The sequence below is a fragment of the Erpetoichthys calabaricus genome, chromosome 14, assembly GCF_900747795.2.
Source record: "Erpetoichthys calabaricus chromosome 14, fErpCal1.3, whole genome shotgun sequence".
NCBI classification, from domain to species: Eukaryota; Metazoa; Chordata; class Cladistia; order Polypteriformes; family Polypteridae; genus Erpetoichthys; species Erpetoichthys calabaricus.
The window spans coordinates 100,771,635-100,791,936 of NC_041407.2; the positions used below are offsets into that span (position 1 = coordinate 100,771,635).

The 20,302-nt window shown below is 44.1% G+C and overlaps 1 protein-coding gene across 1 annotated transcript in view; it reads right to left on the bottom strand.

The window, feature by feature from the left end:
- The window catches only part of kcnh4a (potassium voltage-gated channel, subfamily H (eag-related), member 4a), a 165,908-nt gene that overhangs the window by 72,671 nt on the left and 72,935 nt on the right, over positions 1–20,302 (bottom strand). Inside the window, exons 2-4 of the mRNA XM_051918830.1 lie at positions 20,061–20,294; positions 13,117–13,248; positions 11,025–11,161 (exon numbers count right to left, since the gene is read on the bottom strand). Of these exons, the coding sequence (XP_051774790.1) occupies positions 11,025–11,161; positions 13,117–13,248; positions 20,061–20,294 (503 nt within the window). The remainder of the gene's footprint in view (positions 1–11,024; positions 11,162–13,116; positions 13,249–20,060; positions 20,295–20,302) is intronic.

The window sequence follows — 20,302 nt, forward strand, 5'->3', positions numbered from 1 at the left end:
CGCAAATAAATCGCTCCTGCAAGAGAACTATGATTCTTAGTGAGATGAGAGATGTCGCAAAATCAACCGGAATATTCAAGTTAATTCTAGAAAAAAAAAAAACGATCTAAATCCATTAAGTAGTTCTCTCGTTCGCTTGCTAATCGGAAGGTAAGGTACACGCCCCGAAGCTGGAGTGTGAGTGAGGAGGGCCCCGCCCCGTCTCTCTCAGTTTAGTGTGAAGCGAACTGTGATTCTTAGCGCGATGAGAGAAGTCGCAAAAATCAACCGGAGTGTTCAAGCAAATTATAGAAAAAAACCTGATCAAAATCTGCTAAGTAGTCCTCTCGTGAAAAGCAGACAGACGCACATACAGACGTTGGATTTGTTATATATATATATATATATATATATATATATATATATATATATATATATATATATATATATATATACACAGTGGTGTGAAAAACTATTTGCCCCCTTCCTGATTTCTTATTCTTTTGCATGTTTGTCACACAAAATGTTTCTGATCATCAAACACATTTAACCATTAGTCAAATATAACACAAGTAAACACAAAATGCAGTTTGTAAATGGTGGTTTTTATTATTTAGGGAGAAAAAAAAATCCAAACCTACATGGCCCTGTGTGAAAAAGTAATTGCCCCCTGAACCTAATAACTGGTTGGGCCACCCTTAGCAGCAATAACTGCAATCAAGCGTTTGCGATAACTTGCAATGAGTCTTTTAAAGCGCTCTGGAGGAATTTTGGCCCACTCATCTTTGCAAAATTGTTGTAATTCAGCTTTATTTGAGGGTTTTCTAGCATGAACCGCCTTTTTAAGGTCATGCCATAGCATCTCAATTGGATTCAGGTCAGGACTTTGACTAGGCCACTCCAAAGTCTTCATTTTGTTTTTCTTCAGCCATTCAGAGGTGGATTTGCTGGTGTGTTTTGGGTCATTGTCCTGTTGCAGCACCCAAGATCACTTCAGCTTGAGTTGACGAACAGATGGCCGGACATTCTCCTTCAGGATTTTTTGGTAGACAGTAGAATTCATGGTTCCATCTATCACAGCAAGCCTTCCAGGTCCTGAAGCAGCAAAACAACCCCAGACCATCACACTACCACCACCATATTTTACTGTTGGTATGATGTTCTTTTTCTGAAATGCTGTGTTCCTTTTACGCCAGATGTAACGGGACATTTGCCTTCCAAAAAGTTCAACTTTTGTCTCATCAGTCCACAAGGTATTTTCCCAAAAGTCTTGGCAATCATTGAGATGTTTCTTAGCAAAATTGAGACGAGCCCTAATGTTCTTTTTGCTTAACAGTGGTTTGCGTCTTGGACATCTGCCATGCAGGCCGTTTTTGCCCAGTCTCTTTCTTATGGTGGAGTCGTGAACACTGACCTGAATTGAGGCAAGTGAGGCCTGCAGTTCTTTAGACGTTGTCCTGGGGTCTTTTGTGACCTCTCGGATGAGTCGTCTCTGCGCTCTTGGGGTAATTTTGGTCGGCCGGCCACTCCTGGGAAGGTTCACCACTGTTCCATGTTTTTGCCATTTGTGGATAATGGCTCTCACTGTGGTTCGCTGGAGTCCCAAAGCTTTAGAAATGGCTTTAAAACCTTTACCAGACTGATAGATCTCAATTACTTCTGTTCTCATTTGTTCCTGAATTTCTTTGGATCTTGGCATGATGTCTGGCTTTTGAGGTGCTTTTGGTCTACTTCTCTGTGTCAGGCAGCTCCTATTTAAGTGATTTCTTGATTGAAAAAGGTGTGGCAGTAATCAGGCCTGGGGGTGGCTACGGAAATTGAACTCAGGTGTGATACACCACAGTTAGGTTATTTTTTAACAAGGGGGCAATTACTTTTTCACACAGGGCCATGTAGGTTTGGATTTTTTTTCTCCCTAAATAATAAAAACCATCATTTAAAAACTGCATTTTGTGTTTACTTGTGTTATATTTGACTAATGGTTAAATGTGTTTGATGATCAGAAACATTTTGTGTGACAAACATGCAAAAGAATAAGAAATCAGGAAGGGGGCAAATAGTTTTCACACCACTGTATATATATATATATATATATACTGATTTATTTCGATTTATTACTGTCGACTCATGTATTTATTCATAGTAAAGTTCTTCACTTGTGTTGCACTTCTCCTGTATTTGTGTATGCGTTGTGTTGAACGTCATGTCGTGCCACTGCATGCTGCAATAAGGTGTACTGCTGGTAGCACAATAAAGCCGCTGGACTGGAATTTTCTCGACTTGATTACAGGTCACCAGTAGGATCAAATGCCATGAGTGTGCCGTCTCTAAGGAGTTAAGGGTCACATCAAGGATCTGTGAGGTTCTAGACTGGAACCGAATGAAACTCAGATCACAGAACAGGCTGAAGCGGGCATGGTGAATGCGGCAGCTCCGACTCTACAGAACAGCTCCCCGTTCTGGTCAGCCATTTTCTGTCTAGCCGAGTCTTTTGTATTCCTCTGCTTTCATTTTTTTTGTTGTAATTTAATGAACATTCAGCCAAGGAGCTCAGATCTCTACAGCAAGCAGCTGAGGACCCGAGGGCACTTACGAGACAGTGGCACATCATGACAACACTTGGGAGCCTGGCTGTGGTCCAGCATGCTGAGCACGTGGCAATTACCTTGGAATGAGACAATGGCTCCTAAGCACAGCAGCCCAAAGTGAGTCAATTACCCGGAGCTGCTAATTGCTTTGTTGAGCCTGACCTCCTTCATCTTGTAGGTTTTAAGAGGAGGCGAGTCGTTTGATCAGTCGCTCATGCTGGAGAGGCTTTGGCAGCCAGGTGGTCAACCCACTTAGGTGCAGAAGACGCTGTCTGTTCTGTTAGATCCTCATTAATGAGGGAGCACTTAAAGGGGGGGGGGGTTCAAGACTAGGTGGTGGTTTACAGAGCTGGACTGCAGGATCCAACAGGCAGACCTCCAAAAATAAAAATCACACCAAGAGGACATCCAGAAGAAGACACGAATTGGGCGGCGTTCTGCCAAAAGGAAAAAGCCGAAAGAAGGAATTCTCGTAAATGCCAGGAGAAAAATCAAGCTGCTCGGCCGGGTTGCAGTACAGGCAAACACCCACCTGCTATTTAAATCCCAAATTTCCAACAACTAGGGAACCAGAACCAAAAATTGCAGACAAAAGTATGTAAGGAGGAGAGCAAAAGTCCTCATCGTAACTAAGAATTCTTTAATTTGCCTGAAAAAATGTTGTGGGGTATTTTTACAAGTCCAAGAGCTTTAATGCTGTGTGGTGCGAGTGCCATGGGAGTGCCAGGGTTTCACCCCCTGCTTCAATGTCTGTTCTTATTGTTCATCTATTTTACTGCCCTTTGTATATTTTGTGATTTATGTTTTTGCTTTCTTTCTGTTCTGTGCATCTTATTTGTTTTTTATTGTTAACTGTTTTGTATTATCAGTCCTCCGTTATCACATGTACAGAGTCCGGTGAAACTCTGATTTGATTGTGGTAGTCAACACTTTTTTTTTTATTTAATACTGAGGGGATCTTGTCTTTTCGCATGACCTTTGAGGGTCTGATACAATACAGAGCTACTATCCAGTGCAATCATGATTCATATTAGATAGTGTGAGTGCCATGCAGGATGGACGGGCATTCCATCAGGGATGGAGGGAGCCTCTTTGCCCAGCTGGAAGGCCGTAATGGAAGGACTACATAGATGGAGGCATAACCCAGCCGGGACCTCTTAAGATGCTCAACCCTGTGGGGATAAAAGAATAATGGATGACTGGGTTACGCTAGATACCAGGAGCAGTTCATTCCCCGTACACAAGGTGGCGGTGTTGCTCTCGGTTGATCCCAGTTAGGACATTCACAGGGTTGCACGGGACTTAAGAGTACGGAAGCGTAGCCGTGTCGGGGTCTTTGGGTGCCGCCAGAAAGGAAAGACAGCCCTGGTTTTCATTTGACCACATAAGTACTCCATACAGGCAATGCTGTAATACCTGAAGCATTCCAGGTCAGCCTGCTTGAAAAGGAGGCAGCGGGTGACACTTAACTGAAGGAAGGAAGGAAGGAAGGAGGGCAAATGATCTCTTTTGGCTCATAATTATATTGATATTGGGTGTAATCACTAGAAGGGTGGTGGTGGCAAATTAAAATCCTTTAGTTTAACCCAGGACTGTTTAGACTGAGGTTTGGGGCTCAGTGGCACCCCCTTGTAGTTAAATATGAAAGACAAAGAAATGAAAGGTGCTATATAATAAATAGATTGTCATATCTATTTGTCTATCATATAGTGCCTTTCCAGACACTATATGATAGATAGATGATAGATAGATGGATAGATATGAGAGATACTATATAATAGATAGATGTGAAAGGCACAATATTAGATATACTGTAGATATGAAAGGTACTATATGATACATAGTTAGATATGAAAGGTGCTATATAACAGATTGGAAAGACACTACATGATAGATAGATAGATAGATAGATAGATAGATAGATAGATAGATAGATAGATAGATAGATAGATAGATAGATAGATAGATAGATAGATAGATAGACATTTAGTTTAGTAGGCACGACAGATGGATGTGAAAGGCACTATATGATAGATAGATAGGAAAGACACTATAGACAGATGGATAGATAGATATATAGATATTAAGTTTAGTGTAGTAGGCAGGATAGATTTGAAAGGCACTATATGATAGATATGAAAGGCACTATATGATAGATAGACTGATGTGAAAGGCACTATATAAAAGATAGATATAGATATTAAGTTTAGTGTAGTAGGCAGGATAGATAGATGTGAAAGGCACTATATGATAGATAGATATAGATAGATAGGAAAGGCACTATATGATTGATTGATAGATAGATTGTTGTGAAAGACACTATATAAAAGATAGATATTAAGTTTAGTGTAGTAGGCAGGATAGATAGATGTGAAAGGCACTATATAATAGATAGATATGAAAGGCACTATATAAAGTCATGACAGACAGGTAGTAGTTGTTTTTCACATGGATAGATATAGATATTAAGTTTAGTGTAGTAGGCAGGATAGATAGGTGTGAAAGGCACTATATAATAGATAGATATGAAAGGCACTATATAAAGTCATGACAGACAGGTAGTAGTTGTTTTTCACATGGATAGATATAGATATTAAGTTTAGTGTAGTAGGCAGGATAGATAGGTGTGAAAGGCACTATATAATAGATAGATATGAAAGGCACTATATAAAGTCATGACAGACAGGTAGTAGTTGTTTTTCACATGGATAGATATAGATATTAAGTTTAGTGTAGTAGGCAGGATAGATAGGTGTGAAAGGCACTATATAATAGATAGATAGATAGATAGATGTGAAAGGCACTATATAAAGTCATGACAGACAGGTAGTAGTTGTTTTTCACATGGATAGATATAGATATTAAGTTTAGTGTAGTAGGCAGGGTAGATAGGTGTGAAAGGCACTATATAATAGATAGATAGATAGATGTGAAAGGCACTATATAAAGTCATGATAGATAGACAGGTAGTAGTTGTTTTTCACGTTTCTACTGCTGTATGAATTTCTATGTCCCCTTGGGATTATTAAAGTTTTTCTAATTTAATCTAAATAACAAACAGGCAACATACTGCGCATCTCCAGTGCCATCACTAGGTCATATTACGTCAAGTATAAATTTATTTCTTCACTAACTTTTGTGTTTTTTGTATATTAAACCCAAAGGGGTGGGAGATTGGGGGGGGGGCATTTAATGCTGTGGCTGAGGACCCCCCTCACCTCAATTTAAGAACCAACAGATCTGGTACTGAGATGTCAGTTTTTCACTTTTGGTGATCACCTTCCACCCATCATGATCTGACTGTCATTTTTAACTTTTATTATTATATTTCATTTTGTGTTTTATTTTTCAGACATCTTATGTTTGTTACTTTTTGCATTTTACCCCTGTGCCATTTTTGTTTTCCCGATGACCACCGTAATGTTAGGACTTTAGTGTTGACAGTTGCCATGTGGGTGTTTGGGGTGACATTAGGGGGTCACGGATAACGTGCCATCACATCCAAGTTTGGATTCTCAAAAATGACCCAGCAGTCTGTTTGTTTCTCTTCATGGCTTTCTGGGGTTTCTTCAGGTTCTCTGCTTTTCCTCCCAAATCTAGAAAGGCATGAAGATTGAACTAACTGAGTTTTTAGATGGGCACTGTGAGGTTGTGGACGTGCAGGCTCTTTAATGGATAGGCACCCTTGTCCAAGATGGTTTTCTGCCTTGTGCCTGGTGCTGCCAGGTAAGACAGTGTCCAAATTGTCCATGTGGGTTTGTTCCGGGTGCCCTGGTTTCCTTCCCATAATCTAGACTTTTTAGACTGGGTGCACTGGCATTGCTAAATTGGCTCTGTGTTATGTGCGTTTGTTCTGCGATGGACTGGTGCCCAGGTCCAGGTGTTATTCCTGTCTTGTCCTCAATGCTTTCTAGGATCGGCTCCGGCTTCCCTACACTGCTCAGGATTAGTGGGTTTGGAAAATGGGTGGAAAGACATTGTGCCAAGGCAGACAACAATAATAAAATATGAAACATAAGATGAGAATGCAGAAGCGAGGGGCGAGGGGCTATTCAGCCCACCCGTCGTTGGCCCCTCATTTTAAGTGAGGCTGCAAGTTCTTCATATTTGGAGAAAAAAAAAGAGCAATGAAAATGCAGCTACCATCTGAATGGGGTAGAAAGTCCTGTTACCACGGCAACGGCAGTCAATTACTTTATTTTATTTTCATTTTTCATAAAGGTACAAAATGAGAGTTGGGGTCAGGCTGCCACAAAACTGCAAGGCAAACAACATGGGTGGGAAGGAGGGGTGGGGGGCACGCTGCCACCGCCAACATAAGTGGGGTGGGCTGGGACAATTCAATCCAAACGCCCAAGCAGGACTGAACTGAACTGAGAACATATGGGAGATGCCAGCAGTGAACAGCGATGCCCACCTGTAGTGGGTGGGGGTGTCCGGCTAACCCCATTATTCGGTCTGAAACGGAGACGGTCTGAGAAAAGCCAAGTATGCAGCTCCACAAGTCCTACATCGTCAAGCCCTTTGAAGCTATAGAGCGCCTTTCATGCTGGAAAGGGTTTTAGAGGCACAGACCCCAATGTCCATGACATGGCTACCCGGCGAGTCGGAAATGGTCACAAATCAGGATTAAAGTCTCCACGAGTGACTCCCCAAATTTATGGACCCTGTTCAACACAGGGCATGTCCACAAGACTGACTGAGTCCAGAAATGCCAAAGCGATCGATCGATATCTACAGTATTTAAAGTGAAGCACTGGCTATAACAACTGGACTTTGAAGGGATGACCACCATAGTAGGAGTGACGCTGCCTCCTGAAACATTGACCAGCAGATGGAGGATGACCTAAAATTAATGGACATTCTACCATGAGATGATGACCATTCCGGTAAGAGATACTGCAGTACACTGACCAATCTGATATGAGTGACCAGTAGAGTAAGAGTGACCCATTGACACCCTGAGAGACTGACTGGTGCAGTAAGAATGACCCATTGACTATGGACACTGTACTATAACACAAGGACTGTAATAAGTATATAAGTTTAATATGTCACTGTGCGCTGTACAAAACATATTTTATAAATCCACTCAGACGTACAGCTAAGACAAGGCCAGACTGAGCACTCAGGGGCTCATCATTTAGAATTGATAGGCAAGCATCTTAAGACAAGACGAGTTAAGGACCACTGCGAAATGGGCAACGTGCACTCTGTCTGTGTGTCAGAGTCAGCATGCCATTGGATCTTCTTTTCCTTGTTTGGAATGACATGATTGACCTACGTGTGTTAGGGTGGGTGTTGGGGTGGCTGCACATGAAGAAAGACTGTAAAGCCTTGGAACATTGCCCGGCACATCTTTGAAGCCGACGGACAGATGGGAGATACCATCATCCAAGCCGGAAAATCCTTCCAACGCAGTGACAAAAATGTCAGACTCTACCTGAAGGTCTTGTCATGGCTGTTATGCCGCGTAAACCGTCATTAAAGAAAGCGAAGTTATTTCTCCTATGTGATTTCTTACCGCCATATCACTAAGGGAGGGGTATCGCCTTTTTATATTATATCTATTCGGGTCATGTAACACGCAGCAACTACAAAAGAACTCATTATAACGAGGGAGCTAGCGCCCCCTGCTGGATTCAAGAACCTAAACAGTTAAAAAAGACCCATTTACTTTAAACTGTATTACCAGTGGTTCTCAAACTGTGGGGCAGGCCCCCCGGGGGGGGTGCGTGAAAATGTGAAAAAAAGAAAACAAGAGTCGAAAATATGAAAAATACTATTGAAACCAAAACAAATTAACTTAAACTACATTCTGATACTAGAAAAATAAATATAGAGTTAGATAAATGTCCATAAAAGTTCAGTAGGTATAATAAAATATGCATCTACTAGGCAACCCGCGGCGTAGCATACGCCGCATAATTATGTATTGATGGGTGAACACTTCCTGAAAGACACAGTTGTCCAAATGGGGTGGGTTTGAGGATACGACTGTAAGTGAATGAAAAGATGGAACTCTGGAGAGAGGGCGGTGAAGCTGGCCCAAGAGGTTTCGGGTCCTAACCGTCCAATGGCCAGTAACGATCCTTCTGCAGGTTCACCTACGGAACCCGTGTTAGGACATTTACATCCTCTAGATAGGCTAGTTCAATCGTCTGACGCCCATTCCGCCCCCGCCATTCTAGTCTGCCGATTTCTTAAGTCATCTCTTAGTCATCGTTCAGTACTCACGGCCTGCTCATGTGTCTGCCCCCCAACTCCTCACCTGAATTGCTTTCGTCTGTGTACAGTCCACACGCACTTGTGAGTCACGTTGACTGTTCATTTTCCACACATCACCTCAGTCGCATGCACCTGTGAGCCACTTTCGGGCCGGGTGAGGTTTCCCATGTTGAATCAAATTAAGCTAAAGGCTCCACACTTGGTGGTGCCTTTCCGTCAATTCCTTTCAGTTTCAGCTTTGCAACCATACTCCCCCCCCGGAACCCAAAGACTTTGGTGTTATCCGGTTGGCTGCCCGGCGGGTCATGGGAATAACGCTGCCGGATCGCCAGTTGGAATCGTGTAAGGTCGGAACTACGACGGTATGTGATCTTCTTTGAACCTCCGACTTTCTTTCTTGATTAATGAACACATTCTTGGAAAATGCTTTCGCTCTCGCGCCATGGTCGGCTGTTTAGTGAATTGTTGGCGGGCGTGGCTCTGAGTTGGCGGGCGTGGCTGTCTTGCATGCGTCTTGCTTGCCATGGACTTAGTGAATTATATATATATATATAGATGATATATTATTAATTGAAAAAGAACAAATTGGTATTAGATAGATAGATAGATAGATAGATAGATAGATAGATAGATAGATAGATAGATAGATAGATAGATAGATAGATAGATAGATAGATAGTGTGAAAGGCACTATATAATAAGATAGATAGATAGATAGATAGTGTGAAAGGCACTATATAATAAGATAGATAGATAGATAGTGTGAAAGGCACTATATAATAAGATAGATAGATAGATAGTGTGAAAGGCACTATATAATAAGATAGATAGATAGATAGATAGATAGATAGATAGATAGATAGATAGATAGATAGATAGATAGATAGATAGATAGTGTGAAAGGCACTATATAATAAGATAGATAGATAGATAGTGTGAAAGGCACTATATAATAAGATAGATAGATAGATAGATAGTGTGAAAGGCACTATATAATAAGATAGATAGATAGATAGTGTGAAAGGCACTATATAATAAGATAGATAGATAGATAGATAGATAGATAGATAGATAGATAGATAGATAGATAGATAGATAGATAGATAGATAGATAGATAGATAGATAGATAGATAGATAGATAGATAGATACTTTATTAATCCCAAGGGGAAATTCACAGGAGCTGCTGAAAAGGCTGCCACTCTCGGCAGCACCTGAGTCACAAATTATTGAGCCTTAAGGAGATGAAGAGGAGACCCACACAAATATTAGTGGTCTCCTTTCAAAAAAAACGTTAGGGGGGCGCGATTAAAACTTATGAAAACTTGGGTCGCAAATACTTAAAGGCTGAGAAACGCTGCGGTATACTTTGATAAAATGACCAAAACAGTACAAGTGACCCAGTGACTGGACATATTGTGCCTCAAGACACTGGCCAGCACAGTAAGAGTGACCCATTGACCAGAGTCATCCTTAGACATTGACCAGTGTAGTAAGAGTCACCAAAACGTGATGGACACTGGGCTCCAATTCAATTACCAGTATGTTTAAATCCAGTGAGCGTGGCCACTGTACCCTGAACTGATGACCAGGACGGTAGGAGTTGCCCAGCAAATGAGGTGCTGCACCCTGAAACACTGACCAGCAGAGTAAGGATGTGCTAAAAACTCCAGACATCGAAACCTGAGATGTTGGCCACTCCAGTAAGAGTGACCCAATGACTACAGAGACCAAGAGACGCAGACCAGATGATTAATAGGCAGATATCAGTCAACCCAGAGATGATGACCATGGCTGGTTGCTTAGATGACACCCCCACCCGTCAGCGTGCTGACCCTCGGCCCCTCACACCTTCTCACGTCTCTGATGTCCTGGGCACAGGAGTCGGTCCTGACTTGTTTAGAAGACACAGTGCATGGCAACTGGTATCCTAGCAACAGTAAACAACTCCTCTTAGAAAGGGAGTCAAACTGCCCAACTCCTCGTGCTTCACAGTAATTAGTATTTCTTATAACAACTGCAGCATGGTGTGAGCTCTCAGTTGGGCGTGTCAGCCCTGGCACTAGTTGGCAGTTGGCATTTGAACAGTTTTATTGTGAGTGCATCACCCCCCTGGCCCATTAACCCCTGATCAGGTGGGAAAAAAGTGCATTATGAGTATACAGAAGCCCCTCCCCCAAAGAATCACACACACACATTCACTACCCCTCCTGGTCCCGTGGACACTCACGTTGTGGAGCTTGACCTCGCTCTTGTTCCGGCTGGTGAACTGGCTGGTCAGGTGGTGGAGCACCGTACGGCCACGCTTCCGGGCGGCAGAGAAGTGTGAAGCCCCGCCCTTTTTATTCCGATATTCCTTTCGGCCCTCTGTGGGAACAAGAATTGAAAAAAGAAATGTCACGGCTTGGCAATGACCACAGGGAGGGAACACTCCCTCGTGTGTGGTGTAGAGTTTACAGCAGGAAGATGGCTACCATGGACGGGTCATCCTTATGCAAATTAGCAATCACAGAGAGGATTGTGGTGTGCGACGTCCTGGCAATGGAGGTATTGAATGGGAGAGGCTGAAAGTCATACAACTGTCCAAAACAAGGCTATCAACAAAGTACCCAAGACCTGTACGTGATGGAGGGGGGGACACAGCAGAACCATTGTCCTTTGCTGCACACGAGAATGTCATTAGCCTGATGTGCCTGAAGGTGTCCTACATTACCAGTAGCTTGGGGAATACCACTTGGCTATGTGAGCTTTGATAGCCTGCACTGCACACCAGGGGGCAGCTATTAGATCTACCCATGTGACCAGCGGGGTCCTGTTGTGCTAGAATATGTCACATAGGAGGTGCCAGTGACAGAGTATGTCCAGAGATGTCAGGCAGTGGTGCAATGACAGAATCCATGTGGAGGTGTTACCCAACAGTGCTAGTGACTCGTTATGTCCAGAGGTGTCACCTGACAGTGTCAGGGAATGTATATGACCAAAAGTGTCACCTAATGGTGCTAGTAACTGGATATGTCCAGAGCTGTCATCCAATGGTTCTACTGACTGGCTACATCCAGTGTATCCTCTAATTGTGCTAGTGGTAGAATATGTCCAGAGGTGTCACCTGATAGTGCTAGTGACTGGATATGTCCAGAGGTGTCATCCAATGGTTCTACTGAGTGACTATGTCCAATGTATCACCTGATGGTGCTATTAGTGGAATGTGACCAGAGGTGTCACCTGACAGTGTTAGGAAATGTATATGTCCAAAAGTGTCACCTAATGGTGCTAGTAACTGGGTATGTCCAAAGCTGTCATCCAATGGTGCAGTGAAAGAATCCATCAGGAGGTGTTACCCAACCGTGGTAGTGACTAGATATGTCCAGAGCTGTCATCCAATGGTTCTACTGACTGGCTACGTCCAGTGTATCCTCCAATTGTGCTAGTGGTAGAATATGTCCAGAGGTGTCACTTGATAGTGCTAGTGACTAAATATGTCCAGAGCTGTCATCCAATGGTACTACTGACTGGCTACGTTCAGTGGATCCTCCAATTGTGCTAGTGGTAGAATACGTACAGAGGTGTCACCTGATAGTGCTAGTGACCGGATATGTCCAGAGGTGTCAGTCAAGGATGCTATTATGTGTTGTGAATTTCCCATTGGGATTAATAAAGTATCTATCTATTAACTGGAGAAGTCTTGAGATATCATCTAGTGGTGCTAGTAACCATGTGTCCAGAACGCACCTTAAGATCTCAAGATGCTGGTCTGCTTACGATTCCAAGGATTAATAAAACAACAATGGGAGGTCGAGCTTTTATTTATGGGGCCCCCAAACCGTGGAATGGTCTGCCTGCTACTATAAGAGATGCCTCTTTGGTCTCAGCTTTCAAAGACCCACGATTTCAGTTTGGCACACCCTGACTAGAGCTGCTGATTAGCTGTACAGACTACATCTCTGTTGTTAGTTGTTAGCACTAAAACATAAGTAATATGATAGTTAGAATTTGTTACTAACCCTCACCTATTCTGTTTCTCTTCTTGGTACTCAAATGTGGCACTTGGTGCCACTGCCCACCTGCCAAGTTGTTTTGCCTGCCTAAGGTAAAGTCATCTCTGATGGAGGGTCGCAGGAATCATCGGGTAGAGGGGTCCTTTCATTGGATTGGCTGGCCCAACGCTGTCTCAGCTGTGGAATGGCCAATAGGGGGAGGCAGCTTGATGGCTGAAGTTTCCAGGATTCTGAACAAATCCAATTCCTATGATGCGATATCATCTACTGTTACATTCTGCTGTGTGTGTGCACTTCAATGTTTATGGTGGATTAGAGGGCTCTCACCTTCCTTGCAGCCATTCTGGTGACTCTTCCCATGGCTCTCAGTGATGTCCTTGAAGGAAAAGAGAAAGAGGACCACTTCTCCTTTCTCGTTCTTAATAGGAACGATGTCCAGTAAGCACCAGAAGGGGACACCTGTGGTAGAACAAAATAGTTAAGTTACTCAGATGGCAGGCTAAACACCACTGTGTCTCCTCTAACTCGCCTGACTAGGCATTTAAGATGATGACGTCACTTGTCGTATGAACAGAGACACCTCAATGAGATCGGGAATAGTCATATGAGGGGCTTCGGTCTAAGACTAGGAGCAGCGGGCCTGGTAACTGCAGCACAAGGTGCAAGAGCCCCCTGGAAACAATCCATATGCTGTGAGTGTGGTGTAGGTGTCGTGGAGCGGCAGTGGGTTTAATAACCTTGCACTCCATTGTCTAAGGCGGAACATAAGAATGGAGGATCACAAAACACACACGACGCAGAAAACGGGGAGAACATACAGGCAGCCTTAACTTGATCTAGCGCCTCTCAATATCAAGCAGTGTCTCACAGCACTTTACAAGCACAAGGGCTGACATCGTTGCTATTGGAGAATGGAATCAGTGTGGCAGAGTAAGTGAGCAGTTATTTGTTTGGCCAGCAGAGGGAGCTTTCACACAAGCAGCTGATGACAGCAGTTGAACGGGATTATGTGATTGGCTAACACTAGAATTACCAAAGCCTACGAAAAAACTTGTAATCCCAGCCCACCTTAAATCCGTTCGCACCTCTCCGTCAGCGTCTTTTGTGTTGTAAATGTGTTGATCAGCTCAAGCAGCCTGCTATCCCATCCTCCCACCACTGCAAGAAGGGCAAAAATCGCTTTCCCAGCTCAAGCCTTGTTTATCTGGGAGTGAGGTACCCAGAGCTGTATAGTTTAAATAATATATTGTGATTTGGCATTTCATGTGTTTTCCGTGTCTACAAAGATCTATGTAAGTGTAGCATTACAGAATCCATCCATCATCCAACCCACTGAATTCGAACACAGGGTCTGCTGGAGCCAATCTCAGCCAACACAGGGCGCAAGGCAGGAACCAATCCTGGGCAGGGCGCCAACCCACCGCAGGACACACACACCCACACACCAAGCACACACTAGGGCCAATTTAGAACTGCCAATCCACCTAACCTTCATGTCTTTGGACTGTGGGAGGAAACCGGAGCGCCTGGAGGAAACCCACGCAGACACGAGGAGAACATGCAAACTCCATGCAGGGAGGACCCAGGAAGTGAAGCCGGGCCTCCTAACTGTGAGGCAGCAGCGCTACCACTGCGCCACCATGCCGCCCGCATGACAGAATAATAATAATAATAATAATTCTTTGCATTTATATTGCGCTTTTCTCACTACTCAAAGCGCTCAGCAATTGCAGGTTAAGGGTCTTGCTCAAGGGCCCAACAGAGCAGAGTCCACCCATCCATCCATTATCCAACCCGCTATATCCTAACTACAGGGTCACAGGGGGTCTGCTGGAGCCAATGCCAGGGCGCAAGGCAGGAAACAAACCCCGGGCAGGGTGCCAGCCCACTACAGACAGAGCAGAGTCCCTATTGGCATTTACGGGATTCTAACCGGCAACCTTCCGATTGCCAGTGCAGATCCCTAGCCTCAGAGCCACCACATACCTAAAAGACAAACTTTTTTCCTTTTTTAGTACCTAACAACAAAATTCTGACATGAAGTGTCTAATGTGTGAAGACTGAAGTCCAAATATCAAATTAGCACTTTCACAAAAGGTACAGATATAACGGAACAAGTACGCTTTTATTCAAGACTATAACCAAAGAAAAAGAAATCGGGTTAGTGTGCTTCTTTGTCACGACTGCTTTGGTAGTACAGCGGTAAGAACTGCTGACTCATAATCAAGAGGCCGTGGGTTCGAACCTTGCCACATCACAAAATGAACGTTTTTTTTTTTATTATTAATGTTATTGTAATCATTCCGTACAAATAGATCAATTTTTACAAAAAATAGGATTGAAAAACAAATCAAACCCAACCCCACAAAATGAATGTTTTGAGTAGTGAGCCGCTCTTATTGTTAATATCTTATATATAATTTGCCAGTCTCCTCACTCAGTCACTCACTCACGTCCGTCCGAAGCCGAATGCGCAATCGCCTTCTACGCAGCTGGCGAAAAATCTTACGAGACCGACATTGTGGCAGGCGGCGGATTTACGGCCGCGAAAATTCAAAAAGAAAGGCGACTTCGATTGAAGCTCTAGAGGCCTGAAAGGCGATTTCGACTACAGCTCCAGGCCTAATTATGCATTCATTCAATACACCTATAATCAGGTTTGTGGTGCTTATACTTATTACTTACTACAGTAATCCCTCGCTACTTCGCGGTTCACTTTTCACGGATTCACGACTTCGCGGATTTTATATGTAAGCATATCTTAATATATAACACGGATTTTTCGCTGCTTCGCAGGTTTCTGCGGACAATGGGTCTTTTTACTTCTGGTACTTGCTTCCTCAGTTGGTTTGCCCAGTTGATTTCATACAAGAGATGCTATTGGCGGATGGCTGAGAAGCTACCCAATCAGTTAAGTTCCTGTGTGCTGCTGATTGGCTCAGCGACGGAGTGCTGCATTAACCAGGAAGTCTCATCTCACTCATTCAGCATTAACGTGCTACTGCTTCAGGGGCCGTGTCCAAGCGCCAACAGAAGATGCAAATGATTGCAGAAAAGGTAAAAGTTTTGGATATGTTGAAGGAAGGGAACAGCTACACCGCTGCAGGACACCATTACAGCATCAATGAGTCCACGATTCTTTTTATTTAAAAAGGAGGAAAAGCATATAAGATCTACAGCCTTCAACCAGGGCGCAAAACGAGTTGCAAGTGGACGTGATAAGGCAGTAGTCTGGATGGAATCTGCTTTAGGAATCTTTGCAACAAGGTCGACGACATCATGACCGCCTACAAGCTGCTCTTCGACCGGAAAAAGCAGCAGCGGCAGCAACTGCCGATCACAATGTTTTTGCAACCTCGCGAAAAAGAGCCAGTTCCTACTACTACTACTACTACTATGGATACACCTTCGGAAACCGTGGAGGAGATGCCCCAGGAAATGGCACCGCCGTCTGAAGAGACGTTAAATACAGTCATCGGCTGCGCAGTAAAAGTCATCATCACCTTCATCGTCATCATTTTTACTGTGCAGCATATTCATCACCATCATCACGTCATATATATAGCTACGTGTACTTCGCTATACAGTAAGTGTAAACTTATCTACCGATTTCATATTGCTTAGCAGTTGTCCCTGTTATTAATAGAGTAAAGGGTGGGTTGTAAACAATACAGGGAGGGTTTAAAAACGTCCAAATACACGTTAATTAAATAAATATGGTGTCCCTACTTCGCGGAAATTCAGTTATCGCGATCGGCCTTGGAACCTATCTCCCGCGATAAGTGAGGGATTACTGTATTCCACTCGTGCCCGTTTCATCTTACATTGTCGAAACGGGCTCTTTGTCTAGTTATACAATAAAAACACACATTTGATTTGAGTCTGTAACTGCCGCTGTAAATGTATGGTACTTGTAAAGGTTTTTTTATTCAGTTTTATTCTCTCAGTCGCATTCATGCTCACCCCGATCTGACATCGGTGAAAAGGAACAGAGGTGACAACGGATTTAAGGTGGGCCGGATTGACACATTTTTTTCGTAGGCTTTGGTAATTCTAGTGTGAATCTAGTGAGTCGTGTCCAGCTGCACCCTGGGGCGTGGAATCCATTGGCATTCACAGTGTGGTCAAGTCAGGAACGCTTCTTCCACTGTCCCCTCAAATAAGGCTGAGCGCACCGCTGCAACATACACAGCTAGAGGGTTCAGTTCTATAGCAACGGCCATCCCAAGGTACTTCTACAGTTGCAGAATCTTTTATATGAATGTAATTGACGTGCTTACATTAGATATGATTTATTCTCAATTATACAGAATGGGAACTGAGTTTACAATCTTACGATTTAATATAGCGTCTTTCTATAGGCAACATCATGCCAAAGTGCTTTGCTTTTATAGTACGACTGTCTGCCAATTTCTAGAAGAGATGCACCAAGCAGGGCTTGTAAGTTGTGTGAGTAGCACAGCATATGGACAGGCGCCCCAGAAAGGGGATGGAGAACGATTCCTTTCCTGGCCAGGACACTGTCTTCTTATATGATACGCTACCGTGGCTCGCTGTCTGTCTGTCCGTCCAGAATTTCAAATCACCTGTAGCTGGCAAACCGTTTGGCCTATTGACCTGAAATTTGGTACACATATACTACATGACGTCTACAATCCGCTTTCAGGATGATCATTTTTATTATATTTTATTGTAGAATCAACTATTGGCAGTGGCCAGCAGGGCGGCGCATGTGTATGGGCGCCATTCTCATTCCCTACCACCTTTGCCGTAAACCATTATCACAAACACTGGCACCCCACAGGGATGCGTCCTCAGCCCTCATCCTCTACACCCTGTTCACCCACAACTGTGTCGCCTCCCACAAAGATAACATCCTCCTAAAGTTCGCAGAGGACACCGCAGTGATTGGACGTATCACTGGAGTGGACGAGGTGGCCTACAGGAGGGAGGTGGACAGTCTGGTGTCACGGTGTGAGGATAACAATCTCACCCTCGACACAGACAAGACGAAGGAGATGATAGTGGACATGAGGAAGGAGAGGAGAGGAGACATCACCAGCCACTGTTCATCAGAGGGCTTGAAGTGGAGAGGGTGAGCAGCATTAGATACCTGGGCGTCTACATCAGTGAGGACCTCACTTGGACACTTAACGCTGCACAGCTGATCAAGAGGGCCCAGCAGCGTCTGTACTTTCTGAGGAGGCTGAGGAAGTTTGATATGTCGACTAAGATCCTCGGCAACTTTTACAGCTGCATTGTTGAGAGCATCTTGACCAGCTGCATCACCGTGTGGTACGGCAACTCTACTGCTATGGAGCGCAAATGCCGGCAGAGAGCGGTGAAGACTGCTGAGATGATCACCAGGACCCCACTGCCCTCTCTGCAGAGCATCTACAACTGCAGAGTCCGCAGGAGAACTGCCTTGATCTCCAAACACAAACTGTTCACACTTTGACCCTCAGGCAGGAGGTACAGACGTATGAAATGCAGGACTTCCAGGCTAAAGACCTCTTTCTTTCCCAAGGCCATTAGACTCCTAAATAACTGACTGGAGTCTATAACCGTGGGCCACCTCATTCTATCGACCTCACACAACTGTAACTGCATTTGACTTGTCCATCACACACCTACCTGCACATTACACTTTATATTTCTATTCTGTTTTTATACTTTATGCTGCCTCTGTTACTTTTTATCTATCTGCTACTTATTATTTATGTTTATCTTTATATGTTGGTTTTATCATTTGGCGCAGACAGCAAAGAAAGAATTTAATTGTACAGGGAAACGTGTTTCCTTACTGTGCATGACAATAAACTTTGAACTTGAACTTCCCCTAACTCTTCATATCTTAAATCATTCCTGAGGCAGATTGAAGACTTACTGTAAGTGCCAGCTTAAGTGAAAAATTATGGAAACCGTATTAAGTAATTGCAACACAAACACTGACTTGATTAGTTTTAACGTGAAAAGATGCCAACGAAAGAAGAGAAGAAGTGGGCCGCTAGGGTGGAGAAAAGAAGAACCGCTCAGGAAGCAGCAAGCGCATCAACCTCTGAGCAAACGAATGCTAAACATACAGAGAAAGAGGATGAAGACTGTAAGTCGCGTGTATTCACTGCTCAGTCCGCCGTTACTGGTATTGAAATAAAACGGATTGATGGGCTTTCCAGCCAGAAGGGAACAGGAACGCTTACCTAGCCAGGAGGCCAATATAATGGAAGGGCCAGGGGAGACAACAATGACGGGTTTCATATACCACCTTTCGACAGGCAAAATCATGCCAGGGTGCTTTAGTTTTTATGGTTACAATTGTCTACATATTTTTGTACTGGACAAGGGATGTTACCTGTTCAGACTCGTACAGGGAAGTCAGCAATGGGGACTGAATTTACGATCTTGTCATTTTATATAGCAAACACCGTGCCAAAGGGCTTTACTTTTCTACAGGGTGTTAGTGATTGGCACCAAGTTTATGATTTCATGTAGCGCCTTTCTAGCGATCGCCAATCAATTTGACATACCGACACTGGCACATTTGGTGACGTGCTCAGAGATGTCAAGTTGAACTTGTATCCCTGAGACTTTACAGAGCACCTTTCTGTGGTCACCACCAGTGTAGGCCATGAGCTCTGATAGGTGAGGGGGCTTGTCCTGAATCATATAGGTACTTGGGGTAGGGGGGCTACATTTGTGACCTTGTCATGTTATAGAGCACCTGTCTGAGTGGTCTGACGGATATGTAGCAGGTCAGTGAGGATTCCAAAGTGGCCCTTTGACAAGTGTGGTTGAGTGTGAGTGGGCCGTGTAAAGGACTGCCACCCCGTATAGAGCTGGTTTCTGATCTGAAACAGATGGGTTTGAGCAAGTCCTGTCATGTGACCTGTGGTGAGGGAGTCAGAGGTGGGGTCTGATTTATTGGGGGCTTTCTATTCTAAATGCCTTCCCGATGTACAGTGCACTTGATTCCAAGAGTTCCTGGGTTCAAATGAGGACAGGGTCATTCCTCCCACACGCCAAAGATGTGCAGAATAGGATGATTCAGAATCTCTAAATGGAGTGTAGGGGTGTACCCCACAATGGACTGGCACCTGGTTCATCACTGGACTAGCTAGGCTCAAAAAATGGATGGATGAGAAGAAACAGAACTCGAGAGCCCAGTCCTCTCACCACATTGCCTGTCCTAAACATTCACAAGACAAATGACATGACAGGACAATACAAGCGCCTCACCCCCCACCCTACGGCGGCCGCGTCACGGGACTCACCGCTCTTCTTGTAGAAGCACACCTCGGCCTGGTGCTCCTGACGGCTCTCCAGCGCCTTCTCGATCTGCTGAGACACGAGCTCGCTGGTCTCCACCCCGTAGAGGAAGCGGCAGGTGCAGTTCTTCTGCATGACCTCGGTGCGAGCGAAGCCCGTGAGGTCACAGAAGCCATCCGAGCAGTAGACGATGGGAAAGCCGCGGTGCACCTGCCCGTTACCCAGCAGGAAGTTGCTATCTGTGGCA